The sequence below is a fragment of the Pleurodeles waltl genome, chromosome 12 (genome assembly GCF_031143425.1).
Source record: "Pleurodeles waltl isolate 20211129_DDA chromosome 12, aPleWal1.hap1.20221129, whole genome shotgun sequence".
NCBI lineage: Eukaryota > Metazoa > Chordata > Amphibia > Caudata > Salamandridae > Pleurodeles > Pleurodeles waltl.
The window spans coordinates 81,875,111-81,892,550 of record NC_090451.1 but is presented as its reverse complement, the minus strand read 5'-3'; the positions used below and the strand labels follow the sequence as shown (position 1 = coordinate 81,892,550).

Below are 17,440 nucleotides of genomic sequence, written 5' to 3'. Positions count from 1 at the left end.
AGGTGCCAAACTCACCAATAACTTAGGGCAGCAAATGACTTAGTTTTGGCACCAATTAAAGCCGTTTCCTCTGGTGTCCTTTGCGCATTCTATACATTTTTGTTTGAGGTAACCACTGGGATACATTGGTAAGATCCACATAAGGGCCAGCCATAAGTAGACAGTCTAGCATCTGTCGTTAAGAGCTGACGGATTTAGTGGCCCTGGCTGTCATATTTCTTTCCCCCAATAACACCTTAGTTCGTGAGATTAGAAGAGTGTGAAACACTTTATTGTGTGGAACTTTGAAATGGTTGCATGCTACAATCCATACCTGTTGCAGGTGCTGTACAGTGTGAAGCTTGTCATGCATTTCTTTGAGACTTCACGCCACTTGTTTTCGCCTTCACAGACTTCAAGGATGAGCCAGAGCGGAAATACACCTTTGAGTGCAGCAGTAAAGAGCAGTGCTGTGAGTGGATTGAGGCCCTCAACCATGCCAGGTAGGCCCGTCTTTGATTGTTTAGGGTTTAGTCTTTAAAAAAGGGAGGGGGAGGATGGCCTCACTGTTCACATCTAATGCGACAAGGCTGAAAATTGGGACCTCTCTTCAACCATTTCCTTCTCCAACTGTGATTACTGTTTGTTCATGACAGTTACTGCTTCATACATAACAGGAAGGTGATGTGAGCCTGTGTCCCAGTAGCTATTTACCAATGGATCTCCGAATTCAGTTGGAAAACACAGAACGTTGCATGAAGCACATTGCAAAGGATCAGGTACATCCCATTAGCATGCTCTGCCCTCCCTAGCACATTTACTGCGAGGTACGTTGTCAGTGGGGCGGAAGGACGTAAGGCACGATTGTCCGTAGTCTGAGATGCTGGGTCGCGGTTTTGCGCTTCCTTTGCCTCAGTCCGTGAACAGGCATGCTTTTAGTGGTCCTGGAGGGATGCAGGCGTGCTGGGGGATGGGTGGAGCAGGCGTGCCGGGGGATGGGTGCAGCAGGCGTGCCAGGGGCCCTGATGGCAGGGAGGCAGACCAGCACTGTCATGTTCTTTGCATGTCATCCAGTTTATGGTGCTGCCCAACCCCTCCTTCCTGTGGAACTGTTAGCCAATGGGTCTCAGGCATGATTTATTAGGGCATGAGGGAGGAGGTGGCACCTAATGTCGTGACAGAAGTGCCAAGCATTGGCAAACCCAGTAGACCGTACGTGTGACAACTAGGGCGCGCTCGAACGCCCAGAGGCGTCTTGGGGCCAGATGACTGTCGGAAACAAAGAGAAAAAATAGACCATCTAATTTGCAGAAGGCCAGGTTTTGGGCCGTTTCCTAAAGAGGAACAAGTTGGTAGCTTATTCCATGCTATTCCCACCCCAAAGAGCCTTTTAAAACCCCGGAACCTTATGTTCTTGGAAAATGCAAACCGTAGTGTTCTGTTGGGAACATATCAGCAGAACCTTGACTTTAAATATTCTGGTCCAGAGTCATGCAAAACTTGATGAGTCACATGAAAAGCCTTAAAGGTGACTCTTTTTTTTTTTTTGGTATTTTTTTTTTTGGGTATTTTTTTTTTTTACCTGCAACCTTTGTAGATCGACAATTGCCTGAGAGTCAGTCTGAAATCGGGGGATGTTTAATTGCAGCCAGGCAGTGGCATTTTGTAAGATTTTAAGTTTATACAACAGTTGCTGTTGTAAGCCCATATATAAAGCATCACAATAATCAACTCTGGATAGTAGAAGGGCAACAATTACTGTTTTTCTAAGTATAAAAGGGAAGAATTTCCTCAGGGCTTTCAACAGATAAAAGCATGTTGAATTGACTTGGCCAATATGGTTTGCAAAGGTAAGCTTCTCAAAATAAACTCCAAGATTTTTTAACTTTCCTGACTAGACAGGGCAAGTTTCCTAGATCCTCCGGCCACCACACATAGGTGACCAGAAAGAGGTGGCACTGCCAAATAAGAGAAAATCTGTCTTCCCTGAGTTGAGTTTAAGAAAGTTTTTGTTGTTCCATTTTCCCACCTTCTGCATACAATTACAGAAGTGTGTGGCTACGGCAAGCAGGTCAGTGGAAATGGTTACTCTCTGGGTGTCATCAGTGAGAAACCAAAACAGTGTATTAGCTTCACCAGGATGTAACAAACATTACATATTGTGGAGGTTAATGCTGAACCTTGAGGGACCCCACACGGGAGAGAGAACGGCTTAGAGACAAAATTACTAAGAGTGACTGCTTGCTCTCTGTCCCTATTAGAAAAGGCCCTAACGTAGTCCGAGAGGAATCGCTGATTCCAATACTAAGTGGGCCAGCAGTACTTTGAGTAAGGATGGCAAAAGCTGCTGACAAATCAAGAAGAAGGAAGGCAGCTTCGCCACCACTGTCGATTATCTCTCTGATCTCGGTATCTATAGTTAGCGCAGATTTCGTGCTGTGATTACCTCTAAAACCATGCTGAGATGAATCAATCAATTGGTTAGTAGCAAATAAAGAAGACAATCCTATGTTCATAGCTTTCTCAGCTCTTTTTGTCAGCAAAAAGAATTAGCGAGATAGGGCCTAGCTACTAACGTTCAAAGGGGTTAGTGAGTTTCTTCATTAAAGGTACGATTTTTCCAGGTTGGACGGAAGTATCCAGGTTTTAGGATGTTATTTAGAAATGTGGTAAGATATATGGCAATTAACCTTGGAACCAGATGTAGGATTTTGGGCAGGCAAGGTTCATTCGGAACCCCAGATTTAGTGGCTTCAATAAGCTTAATTACCAGCTCCATTGGCAGAGAAGGAAATTGAGACAGATCTGCTTGGGTGGAGATAAAATCATCCGGCAAGAATTTGTCTTCAATCCTTTGCGAGTTTGGAGAGAATTGGTTATAAACCTCATTTACCTCATGTTGAAAGTTGGCGGCCAACTACCACAGAAGACTTGATTATGATATTTTATTGTTGATGTTAATTTAAGAATTGACCGTATTGAAAAGCTTTCTGGTCGAGTTTTTAGCATTATTGATTATGTCCAAAAAATAAGATTTCTGATGGATACAACTACCTGTGGATTCCTCACCTCATGAATACTCCCATGGCGCCAGCATTCTACGGAAATCTTCTTACTAGTCTCTGCACGTCGACGAGGACGTCACTGTCTCGCACGCGACGCCGTCTGACGTCATACAGGCAATAAGAGGTCCTCGACGACGTGCGGACGTCAGTTCCCTTTTTTCCGTGCATTCGAAACGGTTATCTTCGAGGGAGCAACTGTTACTCTTGCGGTTACAGTGTATATCTTGCTGCGTACTCTTTCTCTGTGGAAATAATGTCGCAGAGAAAGTCTGGATTTAAGCCTTGTCGTGAGTGTGGAGGCAAGATGTCGGTGACGGATCCTCATTCCGATTGCCTTTGGTGTTTGAGCTCCGACCACAACGTCTCGACTTGTGATTCGTGTCAGCACATGAATCCGAAGGCCATTAAAGAACGCGAGGCGAAGCTGTTTATGGCCAAGTCAAAGGAGAAGCATCACAAGAAAAAGTCTTCTCCAAGACATCGGCGTCATCGAGACTCCCGGCGCCGTAGAGAATCTCGGCGTCATTCAAGGGAGGCTCGTTCCAGGTCTCCGGATCGGCGCCGGAGGACATGGGAGGTCAGCCCCACGGTGACGCCGCATCCTTCGACGCCGTTGCTCTCTCCGACGTCTCCAACTTCGCCTGGACAGGCGTCGGTGATTGAGGTATTGGAGCCTCAGGTGTTTTCTCCGGCGCAGACGCCGAGGCCGGCGTCGGGGTCGCCTCCGAGTCAGGCACCCCAGTATCCGGCTTTTCCCACCCCTGGAGCCGATAGTTCCGCATTCTTGAATGCGATGTATGCCATCTTCCAACAGATGGCTCCAGGGGGTGCTCCGGCTGGGCCTTTGGCCTTTTCTTTGGGTGATCCTGCGCCTCTTCGGCCGGCACCCTTTATGCCCTTTCTCCCGTTTGGGAACGTGGGCTCGGCGCCAGTGTCGGCGCCGGTGGCCGCTCCGATGGCTTCGGAGGGATTGGCCCCAGGGATTTCCATCCCGTCGACGTCGAGATTTCGGCCTGTGACTCCGGTGGGTCCATCCGTTTCATCTGCTCTTCAGTCGGCGCCGAAGTTACCTGTGGCGCCGGATGCGGCGTCGGTGGCTTCGGAAGATCGGCGCCGATCTCCGACTTCGGCGGAGGTGTTGTCGACTCCGCGGATTGAGCAACGACTGCATTCAAGGAGGCGTGCTCTCCGGGTACTAGAGGAGCAGGAGTACCAACGAGCCCTAGAGGAAGGAGAGCTAGAGGACTCGGGTGATGGGCTGCGTGGACTGGAGTCGGCCAGTGGGCTGGACACTTCCCCTGAGTGGGACCTTTCGTCCCCGGGGGAATATACCGAGGAAGCTGCTTCCTTTCATACAGTGGTACGGAAGGCAGCTAGTTTTTTGGACCTGCCTTTGCCGGTGGTGGAGGCGAAACAAAACCTTTTGACAGAGGTGTTGCATCCGGCCTCAGCCGCGGCGGAGCCTCTATTACCTTTTAATGACGCTCTGCTGGATCCGGTTTTAGAGGTGTGGAAGAAGCCGGCATCTTCCCCAGCAGTTCACAGAGCCGTGGCCAGGAGGTATCGGGCGGCTCCAACTGATCCTGGTTTCCTATCTAGGCACCCTACGCCGGAGAGCTTGGTTGTGCAGGCCTCCTGTTCGTCCAAATCAGCGCCTGGTTCTTTCCCGACGGTGCCTGGGGACAGAGACTCAAAAAAGCTAGAGGCGCAGTCGAAGAAGATTTTTTCGTCCTGCAGTCTGGCGTTAAAAGCCACTAATGCGACCTGTATCCTGGGGAGGTATATTCATGCTCTGATGGATGACATCTCCTCTTCGTTTACAGAGCTTCCCCAGGGTCTTTTGGATCTTGTCTCTGATGCCCAGGCTGCTGCGACCCAAATTATCCAGACGGGACTGGATACCACCGACTCGGTAGCCAGAGCAATGGGCACAACTGTGGTGGAAAGGAGACAGGCCTGGCTACGTAACTCGGGCTTTTCGGCAGATGTACAGTCCACATTGTTGGATCTCCCGTTTGATGGGGACAAACTGTTTGGGGCTAAGGCTGATTCGGCCTTGGAACGTTTTAAGGAGAGCAGGGCCACGGCTAAGTCGTTGGGACTCCAAGCTCCTTCTTCCACGGCCTCTTCCAGATTCTTCAGGAGGTTTCGTGGATTTGGGCGTGGCTCTTCCTCCTCTTCCTTTCGGGGAAGATATCAGCAACCTGCCTCTTCCCATCCCTATAGATCTTTTAGGGGGAGGGGTAGGGTCCGCACCAGGGGAGCCTCTCAGCAGCACTCTGCCTCTTCCTCATCCTCTGGCGGGGTGCAGCAGGGGAAGCAGCCTTAGGCTTCCACCATTTCCCACTCACTCCTCTCCTGTAGGGGGAAGATTACAGCATTTTCTCACCAAATGGGAGACTGTTACGTCGGACACTTGGGTTCTCAGTGTTGTGGGAAAAGGCTACACCCTTCCCTTTCGGGAGTTTCCGCCCCTCATCCCGCCCCGCCCTTCGTATTGTTCACAAGAACACCTCCTGTTGCTAGAACAGGAGGTAGAAGTCCTCCTTTTAAAGGGCGCGGTGGAGTTGGTCCCGGAGCAGGAAAGGGGTCAAGGAGTTTACTCAAGGTATTTCCTGATTCCCAAGAAGGATGGTCGTTTGAGACCAATTCTGGACCTGAGGATCTTGAATTGGTTCCTCAAGCAGGAAAAGTTCAAGATGCTGACCCTAGCACAGGTGCTTTTGGCGTTGAACATGGAAGACTGGATGGTGTCTGTCGACTTGCAGGATGCTTACTTTCATATCCCGATACTCAAGTCACACAGGAAGTATCTCCGGTTTGTGGTGGGATTGCAACACTACCAGTTTGCGGTCCTTCCGTTTGGTCTTACTTCAGCACCTCGAGTCTTCACGAAGGTGATGTCGGTGGTTGCGGCAGAGCTCAGAAGGAAGGGGATAGCAGTATTCCCTTACTTGGACGATTGGTTGATCAAAGCCAAGTCCCCGGAGCTTGTGTTGCGTCATCTGCAGTCAACAACCCAGTTGTTGTTCGACCTGGGCTTTTCGGTGAACGAGCCCAAATCTCACCTGGAGCCCTCTCAGCGCCTCCTGTTCATAGGGGCAGTACTGGATACGACATTGGGTCGGGCCTTTCCTCCGCCTCAGCGGATTCAAGATATTCAGGATTTGGTTCCAATGTTTCGAAATGGAGCGGTAGTTCCAGTCCTCAAGGTCCTTCGTCTGCTCGGTCTTTTTGCCTCCTGCATTCTGTTGGTCACGCATGCTCGCTGGCACATGAGGGCTCTTCAGTGGTGCCTCCGAAGGCAGTGGTCTCAACACAGAGGGGATCTAGAGGGTACTGTCAAGATCTCCAGAGATGCTGCTGTGGATTTGAAGTGGTGGATTGCAAGCAACAATCTTTCACAAGGAAAACCGTTCCAGCAGTCGCCACCAGTGGCCACAGTCATAACGGATGCTTCCACTCTAGGGTGGGGAGCTCATCTGGGGGATCTGGAGATCAAAGGTCTTTGGTCTCCAGAGGAACAGATTTTTCACATCAATCTGTTAGAGTTACGGGCTGTACGTCTGGCTCTCAAGGCCTTCCTCCCTTCCCTTCGTGGTCAGTCGGTACAGGTCCTAACGGACAATACTACCACGATGTGGTACATAAACAAGCAGGGAGGAGTGGGGTCGTACCTTCTCTGCAGAGAAGCTCTTCGACTATGGTCCTGGGCAAAGGACCATCGGATTTGCTTGATAGCAAACCATCTGGCCGGAGTCTTGAACGTGCGTGCGGACAGTCTCAGTCGCCACTTCTCGGCAGACCACGAGTGGCGTCTCCATCCAGATCAAGTCCGTTTAATCTTCCAGAAGTGGGGGTTTCCTCGGGTAGATCTGTTCGCCACTCGAGAGAACGCGCATTGTCCGTTGTTCTGCAGCCTTCAGTATCCGATGCAGGAAGCATTGGGGGACGCGTTTCAAATGACCTGGTGCGGCCAGTTGCTTTACGCGTTTCCTCCCATACCCTTGATTCCTCGAGTATTGAGGAAGATTCGCCAAGACCGGGCTCTAGTAATCGTAATAGCCCCGGATTGGCCAAGGAGGGTGTGGTACTCCGACCTTCTCCAACTCTCAACGTGCCCGCCGCTCCGTCTCCCTTTCAGGGCAGACCTCCTCTCGCAGTCGCAGGGGCAGGTTCTACACCCCAACCTCCAGAGTCTGCACCTACATGCCTGGAGATTGAACGGGGCAACCTGAGTTCCTTCTCTCTCCCGCCTGAGGTAGTGGATGTTATATTAGCGGCCAGGCGACACTCCACTAAATCTATCTACGCTAATAGGTGGTCTAAATTTGTTGCGTGGTGTGGAGAGAGGCAGATTGATCCTTTACAAGCTCATCTATCGGACGTTTTGTCTTTTGCTCTATCTCTGGCGCAGAAAGGTTGTGCAGTGGCTACCATTAAAGGTTATTTATCGGCCTTGTCAGCCTTCATATGTCTTCCAGACCAACCATCTTTATTTAAATCCCCTATTGTTATCAGATTCTTGAAAGGTCTTCTAAATCAATATCCTCCAAAGCCATTCGTTATGCCGCAATGGGATTTGTCCTTAATCCTGACTTTCCTTATGGGGTCCCCTTTTGAACCTATGCATTCTTGCCCCTTAAGGTATTTGTTTTTAAAAACAGTCTTCCTGATAGCTATAACATCAGCAAGGAGAGTGAGTGAGTTGCAGGCCTTATCAGTAAAACCCCCTTATACAACTTTTTATGGGGATAAGGTGGTGTTGAGGACCAAGGCTGCTTTCCTTCCGAAGGTTGTTTCACCCTTCCATTTGGCTCAGGCAATTACTTTGTCCACGTTCTATCCTCCGCCTCATCCTTCCAAAGAGGAAGAAAGACTGCACCGTCTGGATCCAAAGAGAGCGTTGAGCTTCTTTATCAATAGAACAAAGGATTTCAGGCTGGAGGATCAGCTGTTTATTGGATACGTGGGCAAGAGGAGAGGAAAGGCATTCCACAAGAGAACACTATCCAGGTGGGTTGTTCTTTGCATTAAAATATGTTACTCTTTGGCAAAGAAGGATCCTCCTGAGGGCATTAGAGCTCATTCCACCAGAGCTAAGTCGGCCACTTCGGCCTTAGCCAGAGGTGTTCCTGTGGTCGACATCTGCAAGGCCGCAACTTGGTCGTCCCTTCACACTTTTGCAAAACATTACTGTTTAGATTCTGAGGTTAGAAGGGACGGCCATTTTGCACGGTCAGTGCTGCAGGATTTCTTGGTTTGACCATTTAGGCACCCACCGCCGGGCGTGGTACTGCTTTGGGACTCTATTCATGAGGTGAGGAATCCACAGGTAGTTGTATCCATCAGAAGAACGAGTTACTTACCTTCGGTAACGACTTTTCTGGTGGATACATTAGCTACCTGTGGATTCCTCACGGTCCCACCCGCCTCCCCGTTGCCTTTATGGTCTTGCCAAGTAATCCTTGAGTGCGCTCCTCTTGATCTTTGAGGGTGCAATAGATGTATATATATAATATATTTATATATATATATAGGTATATGTGTATATATCTTTATGTATATACTTGGTGTGTGTATATATTTTTAAAAGAAAGAGTTTTATATATATATATATATATATATATGTACATAAAAAAGATTTACAGTTATTCATACAATGTGGTGTATTTTTACAATATAATGGATGTTGCTTTGTTCTTTCATTGCATTGCCTGGTTGTTCTCATGCACGTAAAAAATGATTGGTACTGACGTCCGCACGTCGTCGAGGACCTCTTATTGCCTGTATGACGTCAGACGGCGTCGCGTGCGAGACAGTGACGTCCTCGTCGACGTGCAGAGACTAGTAAGAAGATTTCCGTAGAATGCTGGCGCCATGGGAGTATTCATGAGGTGAGGAATCCACAGGTAGCTAATGTATCCACCAGAAAAGTCGTTACCGAAGGTAAGTAACTCGTTCTTCTCGGACATGATCAAAACATTACATTCTGCGATGCGTGGTTTGCATCGGTCTCTCTCCTGAGCACACTACATTTTCCTTCCTTCCTGTTCTTGCCTTCTGCATTTTTGTTTTTGTAGTTTCAGTTTTAGTTTGGCTGAATACCAAGGGGCAGATGGTTTGTCTCTCTAAATTATATGTACGTTTTTATCTAGTTGCTTAGCAGCATTATTAATCCAGGTGGAGTAATTAGCAGTCACTATATCTTCCACCAGGTTAGTCGGAGTATTAATAGGTTTTTTGTCAATTTGTTGCCATCGGTTTTATGCAAAAATTGGGATTTAATCGTATGTGGAGCTCTGCTTTGCTCTGGAGCTGCCAGGTGAGATTAAAAAACAAACTGTTTCGTGGTCTGACTGCGTCAGCGGCAAGACAAAAGGAAACCTGGCAGCTCCAGAGAAAAGCAAACTGTTTTGAGGTCTGTCAGCGGCAAGACAAAAGAAAGTGAAAGTGTGGGGTTGTTAGTAAAGATATCATCAAGAACATGGCCAGCTGAATGGGTGGCAACAGGGAGCACGGGCACACCTTCAAAACGTAATATGTAGTCCTTTAAAAGTCCAGTGTCCCTATCCGGAAGGGCTTCCAAACGAAAATTTAAATCACGAAGAATCACATAATTCAACAAATGGGAGCAGGCTTCCAAACCAACACAAAGTGATTGCAAGAATTTGGCTGTAGGCCCTGGCGCCGATAGATTTAAATGCCATTGCATTTAGACATTAAATATATAAACGTAAGTGCTTCACATTTTAATGTCTTAATCGGTTCACATCTCACCTCTAGGTGGTTGCGGTAGATAACCACAAGGCCTCCCCCACGTTTATGTGGGAGCTCCAGCCTAAATAATGAATAACCTGCACGAACCCAACTGCTAGGTCTGGGCCAGACGTCTGATCAGTCCAGGTTTCTGTAATAAAACACGATCTCAGGGTAATGATTTTCTATAAGGTCAGTCAGTCAGTTCTTATTTATTTTTAATCCTAGAACGGGCAATGACTAGAATACATGATCGTCTGCCCTTTGCAACTTTCCCAGTAGGATAAGGTGCTTCCTCATCTAATATATTCGGTGAAGAATTGCACGCTTTGAGGTCACTGTCAAAATTAAAACTACAGTGATCGAGGTAAGGCTGTCCTGACTCCAGGCGATGACTGCGGTCAAACAGTGCATCGTGGGAGCACCTACCAGCAGCTCTTCCTTCGGGTACCTGATGTAGGTCCCTGATGAGAGGATGGGTGTGGATAAGCACAGATGGGCTTGCATTTGATGCATCTGCGCTAGCGTGCTGCTTAAATCAAAAGCAGAAGCGAGAGGACGAAAGCTGAAAGCAGAATGAAAACACTTCAAAGATGGTTGGCTGCCATTGTATTGGCAGTGGACTGAGCACCGGTGGAGAGCAGGTTTTTAAATAAGTGCAGGCAAGGAAAGGAATAGTCCTTCACGCAATGCAGGGTTCTGAAGTGAGCCATGGAAGGATACAACTCATCAAGTATGGTGAGACAGCAAAACTCTCAGTGGAACAAACAAAAGAACGGGTAGGACAGCCAACAAATCAGCAGTAGGGAATTGAGATGGGCAAGAAAGCCATTGAATGATACAATTGCACACATTAGCTCTCTTTGCAGTTAGCAGCCAACGCTCTACACATGAGAGACCTAAAAAAGAACATCATGCTGGAATCGAGGTGTGCACAAATGGGTAGGGAGAAACCATAGGTATAAAGGATGCCTGCCTCTCCCCAGAGCATCAATTTGTAAGGGATATATGGATGGGATCCCCTCCACCTCCCTAGACTGTTAAGAAAATTGAAAGCAAAATTGAAAGAGAGAAAGTTCATGAAAGCACAAAAAAGCACTAAACGTTTTAAAGACCAACAAAATGCGAACATTAGGGTAATGCTGATTATATAACTGACACAATTATGCAAGGAAGAAATGTGCACAGGGACATCAGTTGTACATATTTTAGATTAATGGTCTAATTTTGCAACTTTTTCTTTCCTTTTGTTTTTAAGCTACGAGTTCATGAGGAAAAGCTTAATGTTTTATCGGAATGAAATTCAAAAGATGACTGGGAAGGTGAGCGTCTGGTAATCTAAAACATGAACAAGAGGATGATTTAGTTTGGGTAGGCAAGGGTCCAGTCCTTCTAAGGTGAGGCGTATTGGGAGGTGGGAATAGATAAAAGATTAGGGATTGAATTGCCAGGTGTCATTCTAATCCACCTAATAGTGCTGGTGTGTCTATAATTTACTTTTAAATGCCTCCTTTGGGGACAGCACTAAAGAATCAAATTTTTAGGTGGTGCTGAAGATTTAGATTAAGTTCATGGGTGGTTTGGGACAAGTGTTAAGGCTTAAGAGACCATGTCACAGAAGCCACCACTAGCATTACTGCGGTCTGGCAATGCGATTGCTGGGTCCCAGAACTTTTTCATTTTTTTTTTCTGAATCTGTCATGGAAAGGATTACGCTTAATTAGAGTGGGTACTGCAATCGGTCCTTTTTTCTTTTTTTTTTTTTTTTTTTTTTAAACTAATGAGCCACCAGACTTCGGATTGTGTTTTGAACATGAAGTTCTGATGGTCAGTTAGCCCTCCTCCTCCAGTGGTCACATAGGCATTTGATCAGGACTCCCAAAGGGATGTGTGTCCCACAGTAGCCGCCCACCTGTGACTGAAGAGCTTTTTCCTACTGGCGACCAGGCCTAACATTTTCTTCTCTGTGGCTTGCAGGATCCTCTGGAGCAGTATGGGATCTCGGAAGATTCTCGATTTCAGCTGGGACCTAACAAACTGTGAATGCTTATTCACTGAGCCAGTAATGTGAATGAACCCGGAATATTAAGAACCACACACTCTTGGCCATCAAGGACGGTGTCTCCCTGTGGGTCACCTCCCTGAAACCTTTTACAAAAGGGCTTACGCCTGGAGTGAAAGTCGGCTGTACGTGGACAGTGCTGACTTCTCTGATAAACATGGATGTTGGACTGAATTCCTGGCTCCAAGATCAAGGATGCGTGGTCTTTTTTTAGTCTTAAATTGTTGTAGATGTGGTTCGACTGTAGTTTATACAATGCAGAAGGACGTTTTACTTTCAGATGATTGTTCCATCTTTGATCATCCGGGGGGTGTCCATGGTATGACGTGTATCAGCCAAGTGGGAGTATTTAACCTTGAACTAGCTCAGCTTTCCTTGTAGTTCAATACACATCCTAGATCTAACCATGAAAGAGACACCAGATGGCCAGTAAATTCTCACACGCTGTCATGCATACCGCAGCCTTTTAGTAGCTGTGATCCTGCAGACTATTCCATGAATTCCAATGAGTAACTGTTTGAGATACACTTGGTGGGGACGAGGTGGGTCGGTGGCGCCCTTGGAGACAGTTCTGGTTTTCTGCTTTGCGTGAGTGTGGGCAGAGGATTCAATCGCTGCAGTAGAATGCCTCAGATTTGCAGTCTCATGCCCAGTATATTTCTGCAAGGGTTGTAAGTCACTTCTTCTGAATTTATTAGACTCTCACCTATTGTTTACAATGAAGGTTTTGGGGTTTAACCATCTCCACTGTGTCTTATGTGTAGTCTCTTCGTAGTTTATCCACGCCGGTTCGTATGATTGTGAACTGCCTCAGTATCCCCCCGTGTAAGGAGTGGGAGCCCCCTGACCCATCTCCTTTGCATGAAAGTCGAAAGAGCTTTGCTGCCAATCCCACCTACTGCCAAAAAAAAAACCCACACATCTTACTGACGTAGGTGGTTAAAGCATTTTTATTTAAATAATGGTCCACCCCAAAAACGTCCCACCACTTGTAAAGATCACATTCTTCTTTTGTTATGTTTTTTTTAGCAATTGCTATTGTATTTATAGTAATTCTCCTTTAATTTCAGCAGACTCTGCACTTTATCTCAGTCCACCCCTCACCACCTTAGAAAACCTATTTATTTGTCTTTGCTTCTTGTGATAAAATGGCCATTTAGGATTCTTAGAATCCTTTTAAATTGCTAAATAAATTACGCCAGCTGCACAACCGGGTTCACGGTTTTGTGCCTGATCCAGCTGACCTCCCTGTGCTACACTGCCAACTCTGATGCCTCATAGTCCCAAAACTCCTTGATGGATTCTGGGATCCGGAGCGCCAACTTGAAAGCAGCCATTGTGGGGCAGGGTTCAGTCTTCTACTTTTGTGTACGACAGATTAAATTTTTTTTAAACAATTTATTGTGAAAATATTTATTGTGGGGGTTTTTGTGTTGAGGTGTTATTTCCTGGCCTCTTTGTGTCCCAGCTGCACTCTGCATCTCAGGAGCAGGTCCACGTTGACTGGGCAGTGGGAGCTTAGTTTAAAAAAAAAAAAAAACATTTTGATTTTAAACGAAAAGCACAGCAATGTACTACATTATCCGTTGACAACAATCAAACACATAAACGTACAGACGTTTGAACTTCCAAAAGAATTATCCATGATCGCCCAGCGTTTCTCTGCACCCTCCCACCCATCCCAATCCCTTTCCATTGAGTCAGACCCTATTGATAACGCGGTTCTGAGTCCCTAAGCTTTTCTTGGCGCTGTCCCAGCCACCCGTGTCCTTTCGCCATGGCGGCCCTTTGTGCATCAGCTTCCCGAGCTATCTGTGGACCCTGTCTATTATTTCATTCGCCTAGGTCCCACTGACCCTAAATCTTGTTGAATTTCTTGGGGCAGCCTCTAACCTTATAGATCTCGCGTTCCATTATTCTACCACGTGCCATTCCCTCCTTCCATCCATCTATCCATCTTCTCGTCGGCTGGAAGGAGTGTCGCTACCATAAACTCAATGTTTACCAGAATTTTTTGGTATCGTGTTAGGTCTTTGGTCCCCCAGATTCCCAGTGGGGTTAATACTATAGGTATTCCCAACTCCCCTTCCTGGGAGGTCTGTAGTGCGGAACAGAATACCTGTACACCAGGGCACTGACGCCAAGTGTGAATTAATGTGCCCTCTTGTTCACATCTCCGGAGACAATACGGGTCTTTGGCCCTCCCTATTTCGTGAAGCGGTGTTCTAGTGCCTGAACTTCGGTTTTAAACGTCTCTGACATTTTGGTAAACAAAACAAAAAAGGGAAAGTAAACAAAGGGCAAGTAAACAAAGGGCACCTTCACCTTTAAAAAAAAAAAAAAATGGTGCTGAAGCTTTTATTTAGATTTTAAATTAATCTTTTGTGCACAAATGTGGGCAAGTTACTTGACCCCTTGCGCTATTCTTTATTACTAGAGAGGACTATTTCTGAAAGAACACTACAGAAGCTAGGACCCAGGGGAGTTGTTTCCAGATCACAAAGATGGTACTGTGAAGTTCCATTTACCCTGCAAGTAGTTAAGCTACCCGCAGCAAGTCGTTTGTCCATCCATCTTTCAGATGCTCCCATCTAGATATTATCCCAACACTAAAATGTACGTTGTATGTCTGCAGAAGTTTATTTAAGCTACCATGCTCCCCGAGCAAGTAATGTCTGATGATTGATTTCCAACTGTCCTGTAAGAAGTAAGCAAATGTAAACCACCTCTAATTGTTTATTTATAATTAGTTTTGTGCGCTCAAGGTCCAGTTTTTAAATTTCAAGTAGTTTGTAACTCAAAAATGATGACTATTTTTTTTTTAAATGCTCCAATTTATACTCAAATGTTGTCCTGTGATTCACTCTAAGAAAGCAGGAATAAACAACTGGGTGGCGGCCCCTGGAGACACAGCCATTGGAATACACCACCAACCAAATTGTGAACTCTCTACACCATGGTACTCTGAGGAGGGGTTTACACTATCAGCATTTTGTCTCTCTTGTTTTTATTTTATATTAAAAAAAAAAAAAAAAAAGGACAAAACTATTACGTGTATGTTTTCCTGTTTTGAATAAACTGTTAAAAAGACCATCCCTGCGTTTTTTGTTAATTGAATCCAGAACAGAATAACCACTATTTCAGTACATTTTCATTTTTTGGGGATTTATGCTTCTAGATCAGAAGTAAATAACTGAATATTGGTGTTTAATCATTGTGGTCAAATCAAATTTGTCTCCTCAGTGGAGTCACCCGAATAAAGCCTTACCTTGGGTAAATATACTTTTTTATTTTTAATGAGGGATATTTCTAATCGCTCACACCGTGCAATGGAGTGACTAATCTCCTCAGATGGACAATACACTACAATATAAATGATACAGGCAAAGTTAGCAGATTGTAAGGTGGTAAAGTCAGTCTTGTAACTTTATTTGAGGGGGAGGGAGGGAAGACATTTTTGTTTTACTAACAAGGGAAATCAGGTTGGTTGGGTCAGATCCTTTGGCCGATGGTTCCACATATGTGGTACTTGAGTCGATAAGGCTTAGCTCGATGCTTTGGAATTGCTTTATTTTGAAATTTCAAGGAATAATCGAGTTTGCACCTAGTGTTTGTTTGGCCCATGTGGTAAGAAATGCGTCTGGAGTAGGTGGGTATTTCAATGGGGTTTTATCCTAGTGAGTGGAGTTGCTCTTATTTGCAGTAATATCTATGGAAGATACTGGATCGCTGTATCCAAGCAATGCCCCACCCCAGGAAGTTCTGGTAGGATCCCCACCAGACCGGGGAATTAAACATTACTGCTAGTACAATTACAAACAAACAAACAAAAGCCAAAAGTCAAAGCCCTTTTACTGGTTACACTCAGTCGCCAAGCATGATGGTACAATCGTGGTGTTTAGGGTGGAGCAGGAGTTTCTGCACTATTCAGCTCTCCTAATGACTAATTGCACATAATGCATTCTCCACAATAGATTTCTTAAAATGCCTTTTGACGTTAATCAGTAGCCATTTTTCTGGGCTTGTGATATCATGTGATTTGGCATTCACTAGAAAAAAGGGATCACCACAGATGTTAAAATGAGTCACCAAAAGCCTATTTTACAATGTATTAATTTCTATACATCTGTAAGTCTCGCCTTCTGGATATTAACACAGACCTATTGACTTTGTTTTGCTGATGCTGTTCTGCATCAGCAAAAATATGAAAAAAAAATCATTTTGCTGATTCAAAGGCAAAAACATGGAGGAAAAAAAAATCTGCCTTTCTTTTAGCAGTCCAAGACGCCAGACACCTCTTTAGATGGCCCACAAAACCGCTTTATAAAAGGAGGGTAGCAGTAGACTGGAGCTGCTGGGCCTTCCTAAAAAAAGTAAAGTTAAGTGTGGGGGTTGAGGAATGTGAATACCACCGAGAAGCAGCAGTCAGCTATGATGCAAACATGCTGGGGAGGGGGAGGTCAAGCATTACCAGAGCCAATAGGTCTCGCCTATGCAAGAGCTATTGGCAATATATTTTAGCCATATTGTACACCAGTGTGGCTCCTGTTCAGTCAGCATAGCTATAAGTCAGTGTCAGAGTGGAGTACAGCCCAGTGGCAGTGTCGCAGAATGCAGCGTTGGATTGGAGTGGAGTGGAGTAGGGTAGATTGGAGTAGAGTAGAGTGGGGTTGATTGGAATGAAGTGGAGTTGGGTGGATTGAATTGAAATGGGGTCTTCTGAACTGGGGCAGAGTGAAGTGGGGTGGATTGGATGGGTGAATTGATTTACAATGATTGGATTGGATTGTGCTGGAATGGAGTGGGATGGATTAGATTGTGGTGGGGTGGACTGGACTGGACTAGAGCGGGGTGGATTGTACTGAATAGGATGAATTGGTTGGGTGGAATGAATTGGATTGGTGCAATGGAGTGCAATGGGTTTCTTGGAGTGGGGTAGATTGGACTGGACTGGCATGAGAGTGGATTGGAGTGGGTGGAATGGATTGGGGTGAATTCAATTGGGTTGGTGGGTGCATTGGAGTAGGGTGGATTGGCTTGTGTGAATTGGACTGGAGTGGGGTGGATTGGTTTATGTGAATTACACTGGAGTGATTGGATTGGCGTGGGGCAGATTGGAGTGAGTGATTGGATTGGGTTGGGTGGGGGATTGGAGTGGATTGGGGTGGTGGGTTAAATTGGGATGGATTGGATTGTTCTGGATTGGACTGAAGTTGGATTAATTGGACTGGGGTTGATTTAAGTAGATTGGATTGTACTTGAGTGGGGTGGATTGGATGGGGCGGCAAGGATTGAAGTAGATTGGAGGATATTGGGTGGGGTGAATTGGATTAGGGTGTAATGTGGTGGATTGGAGTGAATATTGGATTGGTATGGGGTGGAAAAGTTTGGACTTGGGAGGATTGGCGTGGAATGGGGTGATTAGACTTGGAGTCGGGTGAACTGGAATGGAGTGATTTGGGGTGGTTGGATTGGTGTGGGGTGGGTAGATTGGTGTGAGATTGCGTGGGGTGGGTAGATTGGAGTAGACTTCCTTGCGGTGGACTGGAGTAGGGAAGATTGTATAACTGGAGTG

The 17,440-nt window shown here is 46.1% G+C and overlaps 1 protein-coding gene across 2 annotated transcripts in view; it reads left to right on the top strand.

The window, feature by feature from the left end:
- The window catches only part of PLEKHJ1 (pleckstrin homology domain containing J1), a 59,746-nt gene extending 44,788 nt beyond the window's left edge, over positions 1–14,958 (top strand). For both annotated transcript variants that reach the window (XM_069216699.1, XM_069216698.1), the window contains exons 4-6: positions 392–482; positions 11,062–11,125; positions 11,781–14,958. In XM_069216699.1, coding sequence (XP_069072800.1) covers positions 392–482; positions 11,062–11,125; positions 11,781–11,846 — 221 coding nt within the window. In that variant the 3' untranslated portion in view covers positions 11,847–14,958. The remainder of the gene's footprint in view (positions 1–391; positions 483–11,061; positions 11,126–11,780) is intronic.
- The last annotated feature ends 2,482 nt before the right edge of the window (positions 14,959–17,440 follow it).